Raw genomic sequence first — 20,656 nt, forward strand, 5'->3', positions numbered from 1 at the left:
ACCTTTCAGCTAGGTATCGGTACCTCTATATAAAGGGGTATTGATACCCTGTGGGGTATCCATACCTCTTTTGCATTAGATGTTTGAGGGGTATCGATACTCCCCTATTTAAAACTCATTTTTGACTCGATTATGATTCGAAATACTTTGTAAAAATTGTTCCAAAAATATTTTAAGTATAAATCACAATTTTTCATTAAGTAAGGAGTAAAAATTGATCTTTGAAAACTTGGAGTAATATTTTTTATATTCAAATAATTGAATCGAATATATAATTTTGGATCGAATATAAATTCTTAAAATTCATTAACACTTTTGTTATATCGAAATATCAAAATGTTTTCTCAACACTTATGCTCTTGTATTTGTGGAAAAGTTCGATACTTTGCAGCATTCTCATTTTCCATGTTTTTTAATTCGAAAGTTATCAATATTTACTATGAGTGAATTGTAAGACAAATTATTTAATAAATGACTTCGGAATATAAGCATAAAAAATACGCTACCTGTTATGTTGTCATGAAAAACATGTTTTATCTTACTTTTATATAATATAAATGGTTTCATACTTATAACTTAAACGATTAACATTTTAAAAAAAAAAAGGTGTTACCTAATATGTTATCATGAAAAATATGTCTTGTCTTACTTTTAATTAATATAAACGACTTCATACTTATAACTTAAATTATTAATAGTTTTAAGGGTTATCTAGTACATTATCATAAGCAATATGTTGTCTTAGTATTGCATAATATAAATGGTATCATACTTATTACTTAAATGATTAATATTTTTTAAGGCGATACATAGTACATTATCATAAGCAACATGTTTTGTCTTACTTTTGTATAATATAAATGGTTTTATACTTATAATTTAAACGATTGACATTAAAAAAAGCGCTACATAGTGCGTTATCATGAGCAAGATGTTTTGTCTTACTTTTGCATAATATAAACAATTTCATATTTATAACTTAATTTGTTGACATAAAAAAGGTGCTATCTATTATGTTATCATGATAAACATGTTTTGTTGTACTTTCGTATCATATAAACGGTTTCATACTTATAATTTAAATGGATGACATTAAAAAAACATTACTTACTACGTTATCACAGGCCTAACATACAAGTTAAAAAGCTTAAAATGTTATGAATATTTATAAAAAAATTGAAAGTATCAATATTTGTGGAAAAGTGTTGATGCTTTGCGGCCATCTCATTTTCCATGTTTTTCTTTAAATTTGAAAGTATCGATACTTTCAAATTTAAAAAAAAAATGATATTTTAATTTTCGAATTTAAAAGTATTAATATTTTTGGAAAAGTGTCGATACTTTGCAGTCTTTTCATTTTCCATGTTTTTCTTTAAATTTGAAAGTATCGATATTTTTGGAAAAATGTTCCTACTTTCAAATTTTTTATAATAGAAAAATTAACATTCTAGATTGCAACTTGCTTTCTTAGTGAACCATAACATTCTTGTGTGTAACCCATTTTATTAATAAAAATATTATCATTCTAGATCCCAACCTATTTATTAGTGAACCATGGTATTCTTGGGCAAAAATCATTTTATTGATAAAAATATCAATATTTCAGATCGCAACTTATTTCTTAGTGAATTACGACATTCTTGGGGGCAACCCATTTTATTAATAAAAATATTAACATTCCATATCACAATCTATTTATTAGTAAACCATGACATTCTTGGGTGCAACCTATTTTATTAATAATAAAAATTAGCATTCCGTATCACAACCTATTTCTTAGTGAATCGTGACATTCTTGAGTGCAACCCATTTTATTAATAAAAATCTTAACATTATAGATCGCAAATTGTTTCTTAATGAACCATGACATTTTTAGGCACAACCATATTTCTTTTATATATTCATAACAATTTTAGTTTTAACTTATTTTCTTATTGTAGTAATGTTTAAGGTCCCATCAACATAAATTCTGGTAACATTTTAGGTCATCCTAAAATATTAATAATATTCATAACATTTACAGTTTATAACTTATTTTTTATCGGTTATAACATTTTAGGCGTAACCTATTATGTTATTGCATTGATAATTTTTCCTGTTTCGTTTTATAACATTTTGTGTTTTGCTTTTAACTTCTAAGATAGGTTTCCCGGTTACACCATTTTAAGTTATTTTAAAATAATTACAATCCAATATATTACAAATAAGTTAACATTTCTAATCCCGCTAACCAGCTTTATTAAGAGTTTTTTTAAATTTTCGGTTGCGTTATTTTTTAACCTTATATTAATATGTCGTTCCTTAGAATCTCGTCGAAGAGATTCTCCATTGGAGTGAACCTTTAAAGCCTCTTAAGGATTTCTTATTACTCCCATTATTTATTTTACGATAATCTTATTTAATAATTATTAGATTATTACTCATTATTTTCTAACACAAATTAGCCATTGCATCTTCAAAAGGATCATCACAGTTCAAGACCACACTGGAATTTCATACTTGATGTTCTCCAGGGATCCTAAAGCAAATTTGTCAGGCAAGAGTCTCCTTGCAGAAAATTTTGTGCACAACAGAACAAATGTGTTTGATTGATTCTCCATCAACAGAGCAAATGACTATTGTACTACAAATGCAATTATAATTAGGGTCAAAAGTTCATATAAATATATTGTATCTTAAAGATTATTATAAAGCATGTAGATTGTAAAATATCGGATAGTTTTTGTATAACAGAGGATATAAGAGATGGAAAGGATAGAGGAAGTGAGGCTCACCAAATTACAACCAAGCATACCATAGGCTATAATAGAGGAAATCTATGTCTATCTTGGAATAGATATCTGAGTGTGGCCTTTTGCTTCTTGTTTCCTCATCTCTTTCTTCGTACTGGATGACATCATAGCACCACTTCATTCTTTTGGGGTAGTGGGGCTTAGCCAGATTTGATAACTGCCATTAATACCCCCACCATCCCCACATGCACTTTTTCCCTTTATTACTTTTCTCTATTTATATCCCCCCATTGCATGGGAAGAAAAAAAAACAAGAGGGAAAAAAGGAAGGGAAGCTTGAAAAGACATGGAAGTGGGTGTTCATGATGTTGAAGATGATGTGTTTTTTGCAGACTTAAGAAAGCAAATATCTTTGCTAATCATGGATGATGATGATGACCCAGTTTCTGCATACCCTTCAGTTTCTTTCCAGGTTATTAACCATATATTTTCCATATCCTGCATTTTTTTCCCTAGTATCTTGACTTACCATATATATTGGGATTTATTTTCAGACGTTCTGTGGAAGAAATTATCAAACAGGTCGACCCCCACATCTTGAAAGCAAAGGCACGGGAGTTTTTATCCCGAGATCATTGCAGGCAACAAGGAAGCATGAGCAAAGAAGATCAACTTCATTCAACACCAAATCCAACAGGCAAAAGTTTAATCATGGTACAAAAATGGCTTCTCGACAATCTTTCAACAATCCTTTTTACCCGAGGAAAGGCTAAGGATACACATCTTCTACAAGTGTTTTTTACTTGCCAAAAAGTATTTTCCAAATTTATGTATGTGTAAGTAATTGATTCTGATTCCGGCAAAGGGCCAGCCTCCCTATTCCCTAAATCATGGAAATGTATGGAAACTATGGGAAAACTATGTATTTGTGGATTTCGATTATATGTATCGATTGATGAAATGAGTTTTTAAAATATTATTAGTTTAATTGATGTTATTATTGTTGTAACTTTTAGCAAATCATGAATTATAAGTATAAAGAGAAAGTATAGTATTTCTCGGGTTGGATTAGGTCATAGATTTTTCACCCTTAATCTAAGTTCGATTTAATTTCACCCTTTATAAAATCCGAATTGAATTCAAATTTTAAGAAAAAAAATATAATGTTATAAAATCAAATTGAAACCTATTAAACTCAGATAATTTGACCACTCTAATTGTAATAACTTAAAAGATGTGAATCTCAATATGTTAGCCGAAGATCAACGAGGATTCCAATTGAACAGTCAGACATCAATTTCATTAATTTGGTGAAACAAATTTCATTTGTTTAAAAAAAATCAGAGTACAAACTATAAAGTAAATTCAAATCTCATAATTGATTTAAGCAAGGTGGTTGTAGTGTACCTCCTTGCATTTATTTTAATTATCCAGGAAGCAGTAATGAGCTTCTACATCAAAACCGAGTAGCTAGCATATTCATCAATGTGAGGACTTCTATTTACACCGTCAGGATCCGAGCGTACCAGGTTCGTCAGCTAGTGTTGAATCTAATCCGTACCAGGTTGGTCAGCTAGTGTTGAATCTCTTCCTTGATTATATCAAAGACTTGCAATCTGAGGGCTTCCATGAGGTCTTTCTGTTTCTTTCTGTCAAAACGTGATCGTGTTCCACATAAGCTTCAAGATGATAACAGTAGGGAGAAGCGATCTGCCCTTGAGCTTTCGAACTGTCCAGCTAAGAACATTATTCTATATGAGGTCTCTCTGATAGTTTGGCATTGCTGCATAATCTGAATCCTTAAGATCCTGTAAAAACTGCAATCACAAAGTAGGTGATCTCGAGATTCCTGATCGCATGGCAAAGAATACAATGGACGAATTCCTGATTTCTACCTCATTTATTGCTTATCAGTGCACAATATAGTGTCGTTCCTATGGCCGTTATGGTAAGGATAAAGAAACATAAATTCAGATTCCATATCTTCATTCTTTTTACCTCTTATAAAGATCATGACATTCAAGCAGATCAAATAATGGGTTAAATGGATTTATTTAATGCAACCCTGATCTTAGCAATCGAACCATGATCAGCTAGTAGGAATAAAAAGGAAAGTGAAATTCAATGCTCAATATGCATGCTCTTAGCAAGATCTTCCAACTTACCCGTGAGTCCGTGACTAACTCCTCAAATCCTCTCTAGAGTAGCAAATCCATCTAGTAATTGCAGCATCTTTGCATTCATGCTACTCCAACAGCATCCAAATGGTTTTGGCTGCCAGGTAAGGAAAGCGACATAGCCTTGATAGCACAAGGAAAAGATTGAGAAATTTTACCAGCTTTATCTCCAAACATCAAAACTCTGAATAGCAAAAGGATGTTAAACTCACGCGGTCTGATTACTTATGTTCCTTTAAGCTTTGTATGTTGCATGACAACAAACTGTAAATAACCATATTTTTCCGGTAGTGAAAGAATTGAAATACTTTTATTCAAAAGAAAATTGCATATTACACAAGAGGGGACATGGGGTATTTATATATATGAATTAGAGACCTAGATAAAATAGGAGTCATATTTTCTACAAATTAGGAGATAGTTTTTAGAGATAAATTAGGATTAAGAGTTTAACTTAAACATTACTTACACTCCCCTTGGGGAGTAAATATTGTGAATACCCAGCTTGCATGTAATTTCATCAAAGGTAATCATTGGAAGTGCCTTGGTCAATCCATCTGCTAGCTGGTTTTGTGAAGAGACGTAGTTGAGTTTCACAATTCCGCAATTTACTTTTTTCTGCGATAAAGTGTTTGTCGATCTCAAGATGTTTTGTTCTGCCGTGGTGCACCGGATTCTTTACAATGCTTATCGTAGATTTACTGTCACTTTGAAGTTCAAAATAGTTGTCGCACATCTCTAGTTTGGTTAATAGTCTTTGAAGCCAAATTCCTTCACATATCCCGAGTGCTATCGCCCAATATTCTGTTTCTGCACTGCTCCTGGAGACTACTGAAATTTTCTTGCTCCTCCATGTTACTAGGTTTCCCCATACCAATGAGCAATATCCTGAGGTTAACCTTCTATCTGTTAATTCTCCAGCCCAACTTGAATCTGAGAAGATTTTAACTGTTATGTCTTCATGTTTTCTGAAAATCAACCCATGTCCTGGTGTTATCTTTAGATATTTTAAGATTCGATTGACTACCTCCAGATACTCTTCTCTTGGATCATTCATGTATTGACTAACAATGCTAATAGGAAAAGCAATGTCAGGTCTAGTGAGAGATAGCTAAATGAGTTTACCCACTAACATGTGATAATGTTCCTTGTTTACCGGGTCTCCATCTTTACTCAATTTTAAGTTAACTTCCATAGGAGTTTCCGATGACTTACAATTAGTCATTCCAGTTTCAGAAAGTAAGTATAGAATATACTTTCTTTGATTTATGACAATTCCTTCTCGTGATCTTGCTACCTCCATGCCTAGGAAATATCTTAGAGTTCTCAACACTTTGGTTTCAAACTCCTTTACTAGTAAAGTCTTCAACTTTTCGATATCTACTAAGTCATCACCAGTGATGATGATATCATCAACGTAGATAATCAGGATTGACTTCTTCTTATCTGGAGCAGTTTTTACAAATAGAGTGTGATCGGATTGACACTGTTTGTAGTTGTCTTGTAATATTACCTTCGTGAATCTATCAAACCAAGCTCTAGATGATTGTTTTAGATCATATAAGGATTTTAGTAGTTTACATACTCGGTTATTTCCATAATGAATTCCTGGTGGAACTTGCATATAAACTTCTTCTTCAAGATTTCCATTGAGAAATGCATTTTTCATGTCTAGTTGGTGAAGTATCCAATCATTGTTTACTGCCAAGGATAATAGAACTCGAACAGTGTTGAGTTTTGCAACTGGAGCAAAGGTCTCCTGATAGTCAACTTCATAAGTCTGAGTGAACCCTTTTGCCACAAGTCTAGCCTTATATCCCTCAAATTTTCCATCTGCCTTGAATTTCACGGTAAAGGCCCATTTGCAGCTGACTGGTTTCTTGTCTTTAGGTAGATCAACGATGACCCAGGTTTTGTTGTTTTCTAGAGCTGAAATTTCTTCTTCATCTACCTTCTTCCACTCAAGACTTTTTAATGCCTCCTCTATGGTTTCTAGAATGTGAATATAATCAACCTAAGTTGTGAAAGTCTTAAAACCAGACATTAGTTTCCCATAAGCAATAAATTTACTAATTGGATGAGCTGTACATCGTTAACTCCCTTTCTTTGAGCAATTAGTAACTCACTAGTATCAATTACCACATCTAACTTACTTTGGCCATCATCTCCTTTGTCTGTAGATTGATTTAAATCTGGTTCTGGATCTTGACAATGCATTGGATGTGGTGTGGAAGGTAGGGCTCGTTTGGGTCGTCTTGTATAGGTGAGAATATCGGTAGATGGCCTGGGTGTTATATGAGAGACTATGGGATTAATGGATTGGTTTTCATTATCAGTTGTGGTGGTGTTAAGAGGTTGTGGAGTGGTAGTTTTTTCAGTCGAAGATGGAACGATGGGTAACTCACTCTCCCCTTGGATTTCGATTTTTAAGAAGAATTGTCTATGCTCTTGAAAAGTGACATCCATAGATGTGAAGAACCATTTTTTAGAATGAGAGTAGTAACGATAACCTTTTTGATGGGATGAATAACCAAAAAAGACACACCGAATTGCTCGAGGATCAAGTTTAGATTTACGAAGATTATGGTCATGGAAAAAGGCAGTACAACCAAAGACACGAATTGGAACAGAAGAGGTAAAAGGTTTGAAATGAGGGAATTTAGTGGAAAGAATATCCCGTGGACACTTAAAGGCAAGAATCTTACTAGGAAAACGATTGATTAGAAAAGTAGCTATTAAGATAGCCTCACCCCAAAGGTATTTCAGAACATTAGAAGAAAAAATGAGTGCACGGGTTACCTTAAGAAGATTACGATTTTTACGTTCAACGACCCCATTTTGTTATGGAGTGTCGACACATAAAGTGAGGTGGACTATTTCGTTTTCCTTGAAGAAAGATCCCAACGACTGAGAGATGTATTCCCCACCATTATCAGATTTAAGGATGCCAATGGAACTTTGGAATTGTGTTTCAACCATTTTGTGGAAGCGTTTGAAAATGATAGAATACTTATATTTATCTTTCATAAGAAATGTCCAAGTGGTACGAGAGTGATCATCAATGAAGGTAATAAACCAACGAATTCCATGTAAATCCGTAACCCGTGAAGGTCTCCAGATGTCACTATAAATTAAGGAAAAAGGTTTAGGTGAGCGAGATGGAGAAAGAGGATAAGAGCTTCTAATGTGTTTTGCAAGTGAACAAATTTCACAAGAAAATGATACGGGATTTTTATTAATAAATGATTTGGGAAACAATTTTGTAAGATAAGGAAAACTTGGGTGACCTAACCTAAAATGTCATAACACAATGTCGGTGGCCGCATCTATAGGAGAAAATGAAACAAAAGAATAAATAAATGGTGGGAGTGAGTGGTTTGGAACAGGAGCATAAGGAGGAGTGTCAAGGATGTAGATTCCACTACGACACCTAGTATTGCCAATCACCATCCCCGACGTAAAATCTCGAAATTCACAATGATCACGAGTAAAATGAGAAGTAAATCGGTAAATAATTTTCTAATTGAAAGAAGATTGCAAGTCAAACTTGGAACAAATAGAACATTAGACAAAATAATTCGGCTATTAATGCGAACTGAGCCACTGCACTTAACAGGTGATATGGAGCCATCATCAGTACGAACATTGCATGAGATACCATTTTTGTGAAACGTTGAAAATAAACTGAAGTTTCTGTCATATGATCACTAGCTCCGGAATCAATAATCCAAGAGACATATCCGGGTGAAGGGGATAAGGAGGCAAAAAGAGAACTACCTTCGCTAATAGTGCAAGCAAATTTAGTCTCAGTAGCAGGTGGAATATGTAAATGACCAAACATCTGCCGTAGATCATCCAGCTATTGACGAGAAAATGAACCACCTTCCAATGTTGTTACAACAAAGTTACCGTGGAATAGACACGAGGAAGATTTTGATGGAGTCCAGTTGGTCGGACGACCATGTAGCTTCCAGTATTTATCACGAACATGGCCAGGTTTCCGACAATGATCGCACCAGGGACGACCTTTCTTGACACGGGTGTCACCGGATGAATGAGTATTTAAGACAGAACTTTCAACGAATGGAGGAAGCATCAGAGAGCGGTGACTTCCTTCGCGGCGGACCTCAGAGAACACCTCGTGAAGAGACAGAAGAAGCCTGATGCCCATAATCCGACCAAGGATATCATCAAGAGAGACGGACAGCCCCGACAGGAATTGAAAAATACGTTGTTTTTCAAGCAACCCTTTGTAGAGTTTGGCATCTACACCAGTTTGCCAAGCTGGAGTTTCGAGCAGATCAATTTGCTGCCATAAGCGAGACAGCTGAGTGAAGTATTCCATAACAGTAAGATCGCCCTGCTTCAAGTCATTGATCCGGCATTCAATGGAAAACAAAGAGGATGAGTTTTCCTGATTGGAGTATGTCTCCTTGGCAGCATTCCAGATTTTCGAGGCGGTGGTGTAGAACATGAAGTTCGCGTTAATGTCAGGCAACATAGAGTTGAGGAGCCACGACATGATTGTGGTGTTCTCGGTGAGCCAATTGTCGTATTGGGGATTAGAGGGATTAAGGATTGGCATATTATCCGAGAGATATTGCTGTTTTTGGCGGCTGGTGATGAACAAACGCACGGATTGAGACCAGGCAATATAATTCTCACCATTTAGACGATGACAAGTAATGGACAAGGAAACCAAGTTGGAAGGAGACGACTGGATAATAGAATTTTCAGACTCGAATGGAAGATTATATGAAGAAGGATACAACATAACAGCCGAGAAAAGGAATTGAAAGATGTGTTACGGGGAGACCGGGTTGGCAGAACAGTGACCAAACAGCGAGGAAGGACTGCCGTTGTGATGAGAGAAGTACTGGGAGAAGATAAGCGTTGTGATTACGCAACAAGGAGGATGAGTCTAGGACAGGGTTGTGTTGCGATGCAAAATGAACAGCACTGCGATAAGGACGGCATTGCAAAGGGTGCAACAATTCAATGGAGCAACGCTGCAACAAGGAGGACGAAATTTTATGATTGGGAGGACAACAAACGGTGGCTGTAACAAGGCTAGGATCGACGCCGACGACTGATACCATGTAAATAACCAGATATTTCCGGTAACGAAAGAATTGAAATACTTTTATTCAAAAGAAAATTGCATATTACAAAAGAGGGGACATGGGGTATTTATATACATGAATTAGAGACCTCGATAAAATAAGTGTCATATTTTCTACAAATTAGGAGATAGTTTTTAGAGATAAATTAGGATTAAGAGTTTAACTTAAACACTACTTACACAAACTGTAAGAATTATTTGTCAAGTACACAGTTGCCACCACATCATCTAAATTTTGTATCGGGAGTTTGCAATATGAATCACATATCCAGCAGCCTCAATATGTGTAATATATTGCCACCGCATCTCATCTCAATCATTTATAGGAGTGGCAATATCGGGAACATACCCAGCACTATTAATATGCATGATCAAATTGTCCAAAACTAATTATATTAAATTGGACTCATTATGAGTTTTATCCCTTGCAATAAAAACATTTGTTACGTTATTAACTTCGATCCAACTACACCCAGGTTCTTAAAGTACACCTTCTAAGTCCATTTTCTCCCTCACCTTCTTAACATCTGCCCACATGCCTTTAGATGCAAAAGCATTTGAATGTAGAGTATATGAACCGCTATCCATTGGATCAATTGAAATTGCCATTTCTGCTGCATATTTTCCTAATTCAACATTACCAGCAATCCTACATGAACTAAGGTCCTCCATAACACTGCAGCAGGTTTTATTGGCAATGACTCAATCAAGGCCTTTGCTTCATATAATTTACCAGCATGGCCCAACAGAGAGACCACACAAGAATAATGTTCTATCCCAGGTTCAACTCCAAATGTAGTCATTGACCCAAAGTAATGAAGTCAAAGGTCTACAAACCCTTCATGCAGACATGCAGCGAGCATACCAACAAATGTCAAATAATTGGGTTTCATTCCTTCTTTCAGCGTTCTTTAAAATATCTGAAGGGCACCTTCAGCTTCTCCATGATGAGCATACGTTGAGATCATGGAATTCCAACACACAAGATCCCTCCAAGCAGTGGTATTAAATGTTTTACGAGCATCTTCCAAGCTTCCACGTTTGGCATACATATCAATGATGGCATTTGTAACAAAAGGATCAGAGTCCAGACCATGTTTTATCAGCTGATTGTGGAACTGTTGACCATGTTGGAGACTTGCTAGGTTACTCGAAGCAGTCATTAAGGCAGCAAAAGTAAATTCGTTTGGTTTTTGTCTTGATAACTGTAATTGTGAGGAGAGTTTCAGGGCCTCTTCATTTTCCAACAGTTCTGTATAACCAAAAAAACAATGCATTCCAAACAGCAATGTTTTTCTTGTTCATCTCCTCAAATAGAAGCCTCGCATCTTTAACATATGAACACTTTGCATAAACATCTATTAAAGAACTTCCAACAAATAAGTCCAGTGATACCCCAAATTTGATTATAAGTGCATGAATCTGCCAACTGATTTCAATGGTACATAATGCAGCTGATACACCAAGAAGGCTAACAAAAGTCAAAAGGCTTGGAGGGAGTGACCTGAGTCGCATGTTGCCGAAAAGGTCCAATGCTTCAGAAAGTTTCTCAAGACTTGAGTATCCTTCAATCATCGCATTATATGAGACCACATTCTGATCACCCATAATGTCAAAAGCTCTTCTTGTATCAATCAGGGAGTTACATTTTGCATACATATCAATCAAACCGTTTGTCACAAACTCATCAGACTCAATATTGGCCTTGATGGTGTAAGCATGCACTTGTCTCCCCAGATTCAGAGCTTCAAGCGAACCACATGATGTGAGTACACTAGTGCAAGAAAAGCCATCTGGCTTCCAACCCAATCTTGTCATCTCAGTGAAGAGATTCATAGCTTCCCTGTCAAATGAATTCTGCATGTAACCAGCAATCATTGTAGTCCAAGAAATAACATTTCTAACCATCATCTCATCAAAAAGCCTGCGTGCTGATTTTACCTTACCACATTTACAATAAAAATCTATTGGCACATTAATGACGGAAACATCCATTTCCTCTCCCCTCCTCAAAACCTGACAATGAACCTGCTTTCCTCCTTGAACAAAGTCAAGTACTGAACATGCACTCAAAACACTAGACATCACATATCGATCCGGCATCACATCGGTTTCTCTCCTTTGTCTAAACAAATGCAATGCCACCTCAGCCTTCCCACTCTTCACATACCCTGTTATCATTGTTGTCCAAGTCACCGTATTTTTCCCTTTTAAACCATCAAACACCAACCTTGCTTCGTCTATACACCTGCTCTTCATGTAAAAATCAACCAAACAAGTCCCCACATAAACATCTTGATCAAAACCACTCTTGATAACAAAATCATGAATCTGAACTCTAAGTTGACCGCCATCCCCCAACTGCATACAAGCTCGAATAACGCTAGCCAAAGTATACTCATTTGAACTCTTACAACAACTCCTTCGAAACTCCAGAAACAAAACCAACGCCTTTTCGGTAAACCCATGTCGGGTATACATAGAAACCATTGTGGACCATGAAACCAAGTTTTTCTGAGGCATTTCATCGAACAGCTTAGTCGCGTCAAGTACATTATCACGCCTAGAGTAGAGATTTAATAGAATGTTTGTGAGAAAAGTATCAAACTGGAAAGAAGACACAAAAATTTGTGCGTGGATTCTTTTGTAGTGTGCAATGGGATTGGGTTGGGAAGGCTGCTTTTGAAGAAGGTTAGCGAATTGGCGCCTTTTGAGGTGGGATTCTAGAAGGAAAAAAATGGGTCTTTGGAAGGAAGAAGATCTAAGGCTAAAGTGGATGAATTGAAGGCTTATTTTTTTGTTGATTTTTTAATATTCTTGAGCTGTAATTTTCTCATTTTTCTTGGAAAGAGGGAGAAAATGAGATACTAATCAATCAGTTTTAACGTCAAGTCCACGAACTTAACCTCGTGCCAATCACGTGAGGTATAAAATTAGTACTAATTCCCGTCTTATTAAAATTATCTCTTATCGAATATTTTTTCAATTTTTTAACTTTAACTTTTTATTATTTAAAATTTATTATTGATAAAAATATGAAGATTTATATTTTTAAAAACCTTCAATCAAATAATTTTGAAATATATATTTTATAAAATTTTAAATTTTAAAATATTTAAAATAATTATAATCAAAGTTTAAAAAATTAACTTTTTGAAAAATTAATAAGAAACAATTTTAATAGGACTAAATGAGTATAATACTAACAAATTTGATCAATGTCTATATATTTGGCATAATACTAAAAGTAACTTTTAATATTAATTAAAATGATCATTTTGACTCCTATCTTTTTTAACATTTTCATTTTAGCGTTTCATTTTAGGAATAAAAAAAGTATTAATATTTGACTAAATAGTTCTTTTGTCCATTATTTTTTTCAAAAGCATTTTGGTTGTTAATGTTTTATTTTAAGGTAAAATATTGATATTTTGAAGTGTTAACAATTTGTTAACTAACTGTTTACGTCTATAAATGGGGTTTTCTCTAAAATGAAACATTAGAAGTTAAAATGATCTTAAAAAAACATAGAGACTAAAATGCTTAAAAGAAAGCATAGGGGTGAGACACTCTCTTTCTTCAACATTGTTATGGAGTTGTGTTTGGTTTCAAAAGCTGATCATACAACCTGGTGGGTTTTCACTCTTCTAGTAATTTTCAGATAAAAAATTTTCTTGTTGTCTATGTTTTTTTCACTCTTCATGGGTTCTGTCTTTTACATTATTGACATGGGTTTTTGTTGTCGGAGGAATTGCATGAATAAATGGAATGAACCAAAAAGGTCGCCTCCCATCCCTGGTCCTAGTGGTCTCCCTATAATTGATAGTCTCTTTACTTTGAGTAGTAGCTTGGCTCACCATTTTCTTGCCGCCATGGCTTGCACCCGCTCTAACACTCAGCTCATGGCTATTAGCCTGGGTTCCACCCATCATTGTTTCTTCTAATCCCCGCACCGCTCGAGAACTCTTGATTAGGGTTTTAAATTGCATTTGTGGTCATGTTTTCGGTCGCGTCGCGTTTATCACGGTTGCGGACATAACGGATGTCATTGCGGTCATTGCGGGTATCGCGGTCGTGAATTTTTTTAAAATGTCATACAACTTACCCTAAAATGACTAAAATAAATATAATTAAAATTAAATTGTAAAAATTAAATTACATAAATTTATATTACTGAAATTAAGACTAAATTAAATAAAAATTAAAGTTTTACAATTTAAACTAGGGATTAAATTATAAATTCTAAAAGTGAGAGGGATCTCAAATTAATATATCCTTTAAAATTATATTTTAAAAATTATTAAAAATAAATAAATCTCCTCTTCCTCGACCTCTCTTCCTCCTTTCCCCGATCTTTCTGGTTCTTCCCCCCTTCCTTATTCCTTTCCTCATCCCCTTCCTCTTTCCCCCCATCATTGTTTGGAAAAAAAACATGTACCACGGTTGAATAACGGTTGTTGCGTCCCGTTATCGGTGCAATCGTCCGTTTCCCGTTAAATTATGGGCACAATCCACCGAGATTGGTGTGAATCCATGACCCACCGCAAAAATCATGAGAATCATTTTCAGACGGTGGCGCGACCACAATATCACGGTCGCTATGACGTTTTTGGAACGCTATTTGATACCCTACTCTTGACATTCCCACACTTCGCCGATCAGCCCATCAAGCAGTCGGCAAAGAGTCTTATGTTCATCTGTGTCATCGGCTTCGCTCCCAATGGAACCTATTGGAGACTTTTGAGAAAAATAGTTTCTTCTCATCTCTTCGTAGCAAAGCACCTAATGGCACAGGAAGTCGGTCGACAACTAGACTATGTCACTATGTTAATTAACAAAGCAAACGAATAGTAGCTCTATGGCGTTGTTTCCTTGAGAAAACATCTTCATTTTTTTACTTCAAACAATATTATGGCAAGTGTTTTTGGAAAGAGGTATGATCAGGAAAAAGATAGTGAAGAACTAGAAGAGGTCGGGGATATGGTGAAAGAAGGGTTTGAACTCTTGGGAGCTTTTAAATGGTATGATTTTTTGCCATGGTTAAGTTATTTTTATGATCCGTTTCGTATCAACCAACGTTGCTTGAAACTCGTTCCCCAAGTTAGAAAGATCGTCAAAGGCATCATTAGTAGCATCAACGATTATGTGAGTTCAAAAGCCTGTCTGATAATGTTGATTTTGTAGATGTTTTGATGTCTCTTGATGGTGAAGAAAAAATCTAAGAAGACAACATTATTTTCATTTTATGGGTTAGTACTTAGTATAGTTCCTTGAATGTGTACATATTGATATTTTGCATGATTTGTGACATTTGAGCTAACTTTGAGTTTCATTGTTGGGTCATGCAGGAATGATTTTTAGAGGAACTGATACGATCACGTTATTAATCGAGTGGGTCATGGCTGAGTTGGTGTTACAACTGGAGGTACAAGCCAAGCTACAATGTGAGATTGACGGTGTCGTGACAAACAAAACCCCATAAAAATGTTATACTTTGTGACTTTGTACTTAGGTTATCGATTGCTTAAAATTTCATTTCATAGCATTTAATTGCATTTAGGTCTTATAATTGTATGTGGTGAAAATGTTTTGCTGCAACATATTTTTATTACTAAAAATGATGTTCCTGAAGGGAAAAGTATTTTGTTTGTGGTATTGTGCAGGTAAAGAAAGCTAAGGGATAAGTAAAGAATTGTTGTAGCATTCTGGATAAGAAGATATGAAGGACTGACGAGCCAATCGAGAGAAAATATTGCTACAACATTTTTTTTGGACAACATTTCTAGGTGTATAAAAATCCAAAGATATTTTGCTACCAACTTTCCAAGCCCACCTTCCAGTTTGTTCAACCCACACATGTGAAGGGAATAGTCCATTTTTTAAGAGATAAGGATACTTTAAGAGCTTTTTGGGAGTTAAAGAGTTATTGGGTAATTTATTAACTTATTGTGAGTTAAAGAGTTTTTATTTATTTTAATATAAATAAGATAAGAGAAAAGAATGACAAAAAGAGGCAAAACAGTGAACTCCTTTATTCTTAATTTTTCTTTCTTTTATCTTCTTTTCATGGTGTCTTCCGTAACCAAGCTTCAAAGGGGTAGTAAGCTAGGCCCTGAGAGAGGCTAGCTTACTAAGGCAGCAGTTCTAAGTCACGGCAGCAACTCACGTTGGGAGTCTTCTTCTTTCTTGTGTTTTTATTTCTATCTTTTTAGTGGGTTTGTACTTAAATGATGATAATAGTTGAACTTATCCTCGCTATGAACTAACCTTATTTGGTGCAAGTTTGCTTTAAATGATTTTTATTTTGTGTTAATTAGTGGTTGAATGTTTTTATGTTTAAATGTTGTAATGCTCATTGTTTATATTTTAATTGTTTAGACTTGTAAGAGCTTTCGAGAGTTAGTTGTTTTCTAAGTATAGATGCTTAATATCGAGAGAGTTAGTCTAGATCGGCGTGAGCAAGGGAGCTAAACTAGGATGGTGAGGTTCTAATCTTTCTTAGAGATAAGGAGAGGGTTTTATTAACAAAAAGGGGTAGGACGTAATCGATATGATAGTTTTGCAGTTCACAATGAGAGGTATTATCGTAGCATTTTTCTATCAGGTTCCTTATTAGAGATAGCCTAGGAGCACTAATAGAAAACCCTATCGAGCAACATACTCATAGAATACATAGACCGTTCTAGATACAAAATATTAATTGTCATAGCAAACCCAGTCATTTATCCCTATAGAAACTTAATTGTGTAAGGTTAAGTTTTATTTCATTCTTCGAAGTTTAGTTTTATTTTGCTACAACATTCGTTTATTGTTTGTCATATATTTTCATTTAATTATTTGCTGCAGCATTTCCATACACTCCTTACACAGATCAATTTTGCCACAACATTCTCCTTATCACTTGTTTATACCACTATATATATATATTTACTCAGTGACAACTCTGTGCAATAACTTCACTCTAAATCCTACCAATCATTGTGGAGACGATACTCACTCACTACTATATTACTTGCTTGACTGTGTTTATTGGCACATATTTTGCATTCAATTTATAGCACACACACGACAAGATCAAGTTTTTGGCGCCGTTGTCGGGGATTGGCAATTTGAGATATAAAGTTTAGTTATAGCAAAATTTTCATTTTCTTTATTCTTTTATTGTTTTACATGTTATTTTAGTTTACTTTTTCAGGTTTATATAGTTCATGACATGGGGAAGACCTGAGGAACCATTATTTCTTATTGAGCCTGAGATTGAATAGTTTTTTCATCAAAGAATATGTGTTCAACGTGCTCAAAGAACCATGTAAGGAGTTCAAAACTAATGAGGTCAACAGGTGGAGGATCATGAAGATCCAAATGTTATAGTAATTCCTAACAAAGGGATTGTTGCTCAACCATATACCATTAGAGATCATTTAGCTCTCATCTTAGATGATCTCAACCCTGATACTGTAGTTACCAAGATTCAAGCAGCTCCCTTCGAGCTTAAACTAGTGATGTTCAACATATTGAACTCAATTGGTCAATTTGGAGGTACACCTCACGAAGATGCAAGGCAACACATCTGTGTTTTCTTGGAGGTTTTCGATTCGTTTAGACAACAAGGGGTGCATTAAGATGTTTTGAAGCTAAAGTTATTTCCTTATTCATTGTATGACTGAGCAAGGGCTTGCCTTAGTGGAGTTCTATTAGGTTCCAACATGAACACTCAACTCAAAAATGACATAACATCTTTTCATCGAGCTGATGATGAATCAATGTATGAGTGTTGGGATCGATATAAAAGATTGTTGCGCAAGTGTACCTACCATGGATTCCATGACTAGATGCAAGTTGTGATGTTCTACAATGGTATTAATGCTCCCAAAATAATGATGTTAGATGCCTCATCAAATGAAACTTTGTTGAACAAGTCACCTGAAGAGGCCTTTGATATCATCGACCGGATAACAAACAATGACTACCAATTTTCCTCTTCAAGGCTAGGAACAGGGCGGGAGGCTCAAAGAACCTTTGAATTAGATGCTAAGGACTCTGTGTCAGCATAATTTTCTGACATCACAAACATGTTAAAAATCTTCAGCGCCCTAACGAAGTAAAAGAAGTTAAGATGACTAGTTTTGTATGTATTTTATGCCGCAACAATCATCGTGTGAGTGAATGCCTTAACAACCATGAGTCTTCCAACTATTTGAGGAATTTTTGCATGAACAACAACCCTTGCTTGAACACATACAACCCTGGTTGGCGATAGCATCCAAACTTCTCATGGGGGAAGGGAATAACAATGCAAGCAGCTCCACACGATAGTAGAATATGAATGAACCCCGGGTTTTCAACAAAATATGATGTGGCAAAATACCAACAATAGGGCAACATCTTCATCAAATACCAATTCATTGGAAGCCATACTCCAAGATTTCATGGAAACTACAAAGGCTCTGTTGTAGATCATTTTACAACTATCAAGAATCAATGGGCCTTGTTGTAAAGTCATAGCTCATCTCTGAAAGTATTGGAGAACCAAGTGGGTTAGATTACTGCAGCGTTACATGCTTATCCACAAGGTAGTCTGCTCAGTGACAATGAAGTTACTAAACCACATGGTAAGGACTAGTGTAGTGCACTCACGCTGAGGAGTGACACCCAAATTAATTAAGACACTAAGTTTAGGGGTAGGCAGGCAAATTATTCAACCCTTAAGAGCATGTAAGAAGAACCTAAGTTGCAAGAGGATGAACTGTTGGAGGAGGATGAACTGTTGGAGAAGGATGAGAATGAGGATTTAACAAGTGAATCTGTTGAGGGACAAAAAAATATTACTACAGTAAAATATAGATCCCCACCACCCTTATCTCAAAGGGTAAAGAAACAAAATGAAGACCTCTAATTCAAAGGCTAAAGAATAAAATAGTCAAACCTCCACCACCCTTCCCATTTTTGGAAGCCATTGATCAAATTCCCACGTATGCAAAATTCCTCAATGATATTGTTACCAATTAGAGGAATGTTGAGAAGTATGAAATAATTGCTACAGTAAATGAGTGTTTTTCTGTGTTGAGCAAGCTGCCACCAAAGCAAAAAGATCCTGGAAGCTTTATCACCCATGTTCTATAGGTGATAATTATGTGGGAATAGCCTTATGCGATCTAGTATCGAGCGTGAATTTGATACCTAAGTTGGTATTTTTGAAGCTTGGCATGGGAAAAGCGAGATCGACCACCTTCATCTTACAATTAGACGATCGATCCCATGTTTGACCCGAAGTAATGATCGAGGATGTTGTTGTTAAAGTGAACAAGTTTGAATTCCAAGCTGATTTCTTCATACTTGATTGTGAAGTCGATGAAAATACGCCCATTATCTTGGTACGACCTTTACTAGCCACCAGTCAGATATTGATAGATTGTAAGAAATGTGAATTTACCATATGGGTGACTGATCAAAGTATGACCATAAATATGTTCAACACTCCTAAGTATGTGGATGATTTTGATGAGTGTCAATATGTTATAGACATGAACTTGATGGTAGACGAGGAAGCTACAAACTTTTGCTGCAATAATTTTGTGCAGATCGAGGATTATGTACATTTCAATGAAGATAAAACCAAAGATCTCGAGGAATTTTCACTAGAGGTACAGCAGTCTAGCTTACTCATAGCTAGATCAGGTACGCGATTCAAAACCTTGAATTTTGATGAATTTGTTCCTCTAAAACCTTCGCTACAGTATGCATCTACCTTATAGCTGAAAGCTTTATTGTCAAATCTTAAATATGCTTAGTTAGGTAGTAATGAAACATTACCAGTAATTATCTCTTCTACTCATATGCCTGACTAAGAATGTAGTTTGCTTCATGTATTGTCACAGTATAAGAAATCCCTAGGTTGGACTATAGCCGACTTGAAGGGTATAAGTCCAACGATATGCATGTAAAGATTTTGGTTGATGAATGTCATTTAAATTCTGTCGAACCACAAAGAATGCTCAATTCTATTATGAAGAAGGTGATGATGATGAAGATTATTAAATGATTGACACTAGAGTGATATATCATTTATCCAATAGCTCGTGGGTTTCCTCGGTACAATGTGTCCCCAAGAAAAGAGGCATGATTGTGGGGAAAAATGAAAACAATAAGATCTTACCCACACAAGTCGTCACCGGATGGAGGATGTGCATAGATTACCGCAAGCTGAATAAGGCCACCAAGAAGGATCACTTCTCCCTCTCTTTCATCGATCAAATGCTAGATCGATTGGCAGACAAGGCTTAATATTGCTTCTTTGATAGATATTTTGGGTACAACCAGATTTCTATAGCATCGGAAGATCAAAAGAAGACTGCATTCACATGCCCCTATGGTACGTACGCCTTTAAGAGGATGTTCTTTGGACTCTGCAATGCACCAGTAACTTTTTAAATGTGCATGTTGGCCATTTTATCGAACATGGTTAAAAGATTTTATAGGAAATGTTAAAAATTTCATGTCATTTATTATGGTAGTCATACCTATAAAACCCCAAGAAAACTACACAACCACTGAGAAATAATTACTTGTAGTATTTGCTTTTGATAAGTTTAGGGCATACTTGATAGACACTAAGGTCATAGTTC

At 35.4% G+C, this 20,656-nt stretch overlaps 1 protein-coding gene and 2 pseudogenes across 1 annotated transcript; 1 reads left to right on the top strand and 2 right to left on the bottom strand.

Moving 5' to 3' along the window:
- Positions 1–8,768: 8,768 nt before the first annotated feature.
- Positions 8,769–10,008, bottom strand: LOC120130986. The gene is made up of 2 exons (XM_039148115.1): positions 9,718–10,008; positions 8,769–9,626 (listed from the first exon to the last, which is right to left on the bottom strand). The coding sequence occupies exons 1-2, from the start codon at positions 10,006–10,008 to the stop codon at positions 8,769–8,771; spliced, it is 1,149 nt and encodes a 382-aa protein (XP_039004046.1).
- Positions 10,009–10,225: 217 nt separating this feature from the next.
- LOC120130547 lies at positions 10,226–12,767 on the bottom strand (annotated as a pseudogene).
- A 947-nt stretch (positions 12,768–13,714) lies between these two features.
- LOC120130987 lies at positions 13,715–15,513 on the top strand (annotated as a pseudogene).
- The last annotated feature ends 5,143 nt before the right edge of the window (positions 15,514–20,656 follow it).

This window comes from Hibiscus syriacus, unplaced genomic scaffold (assembly GCF_006381635.1).
Source record: "Hibiscus syriacus cultivar Baekdansim isolate YM2019G1 unplaced genomic scaffold, ASM638163v2 tig00110548_pilon, whole genome shotgun sequence".
Taxonomy (NCBI): Eukaryota; Viridiplantae; Streptophyta; class Magnoliopsida; order Malvales; family Malvaceae; genus Hibiscus; species Hibiscus syriacus.

Bases quoted from the DNA above. Each gene is read 5' to 3' on its own strand.
- LOC120130986 (XM_039148115.1), bottom strand. From the start codon at position 10,008: ATGGTATCAGTCGTCGGCGTCGATCCTAGCCTTGTTACAGCCACCGTT. The intron at 9,627-9,717 runs GTAACACATCTT...TCTATTATCCAG, and splicing joins TCTGCCAACCCGGTCTCCCC to TCGTCTCCTTCCAACTTGGT.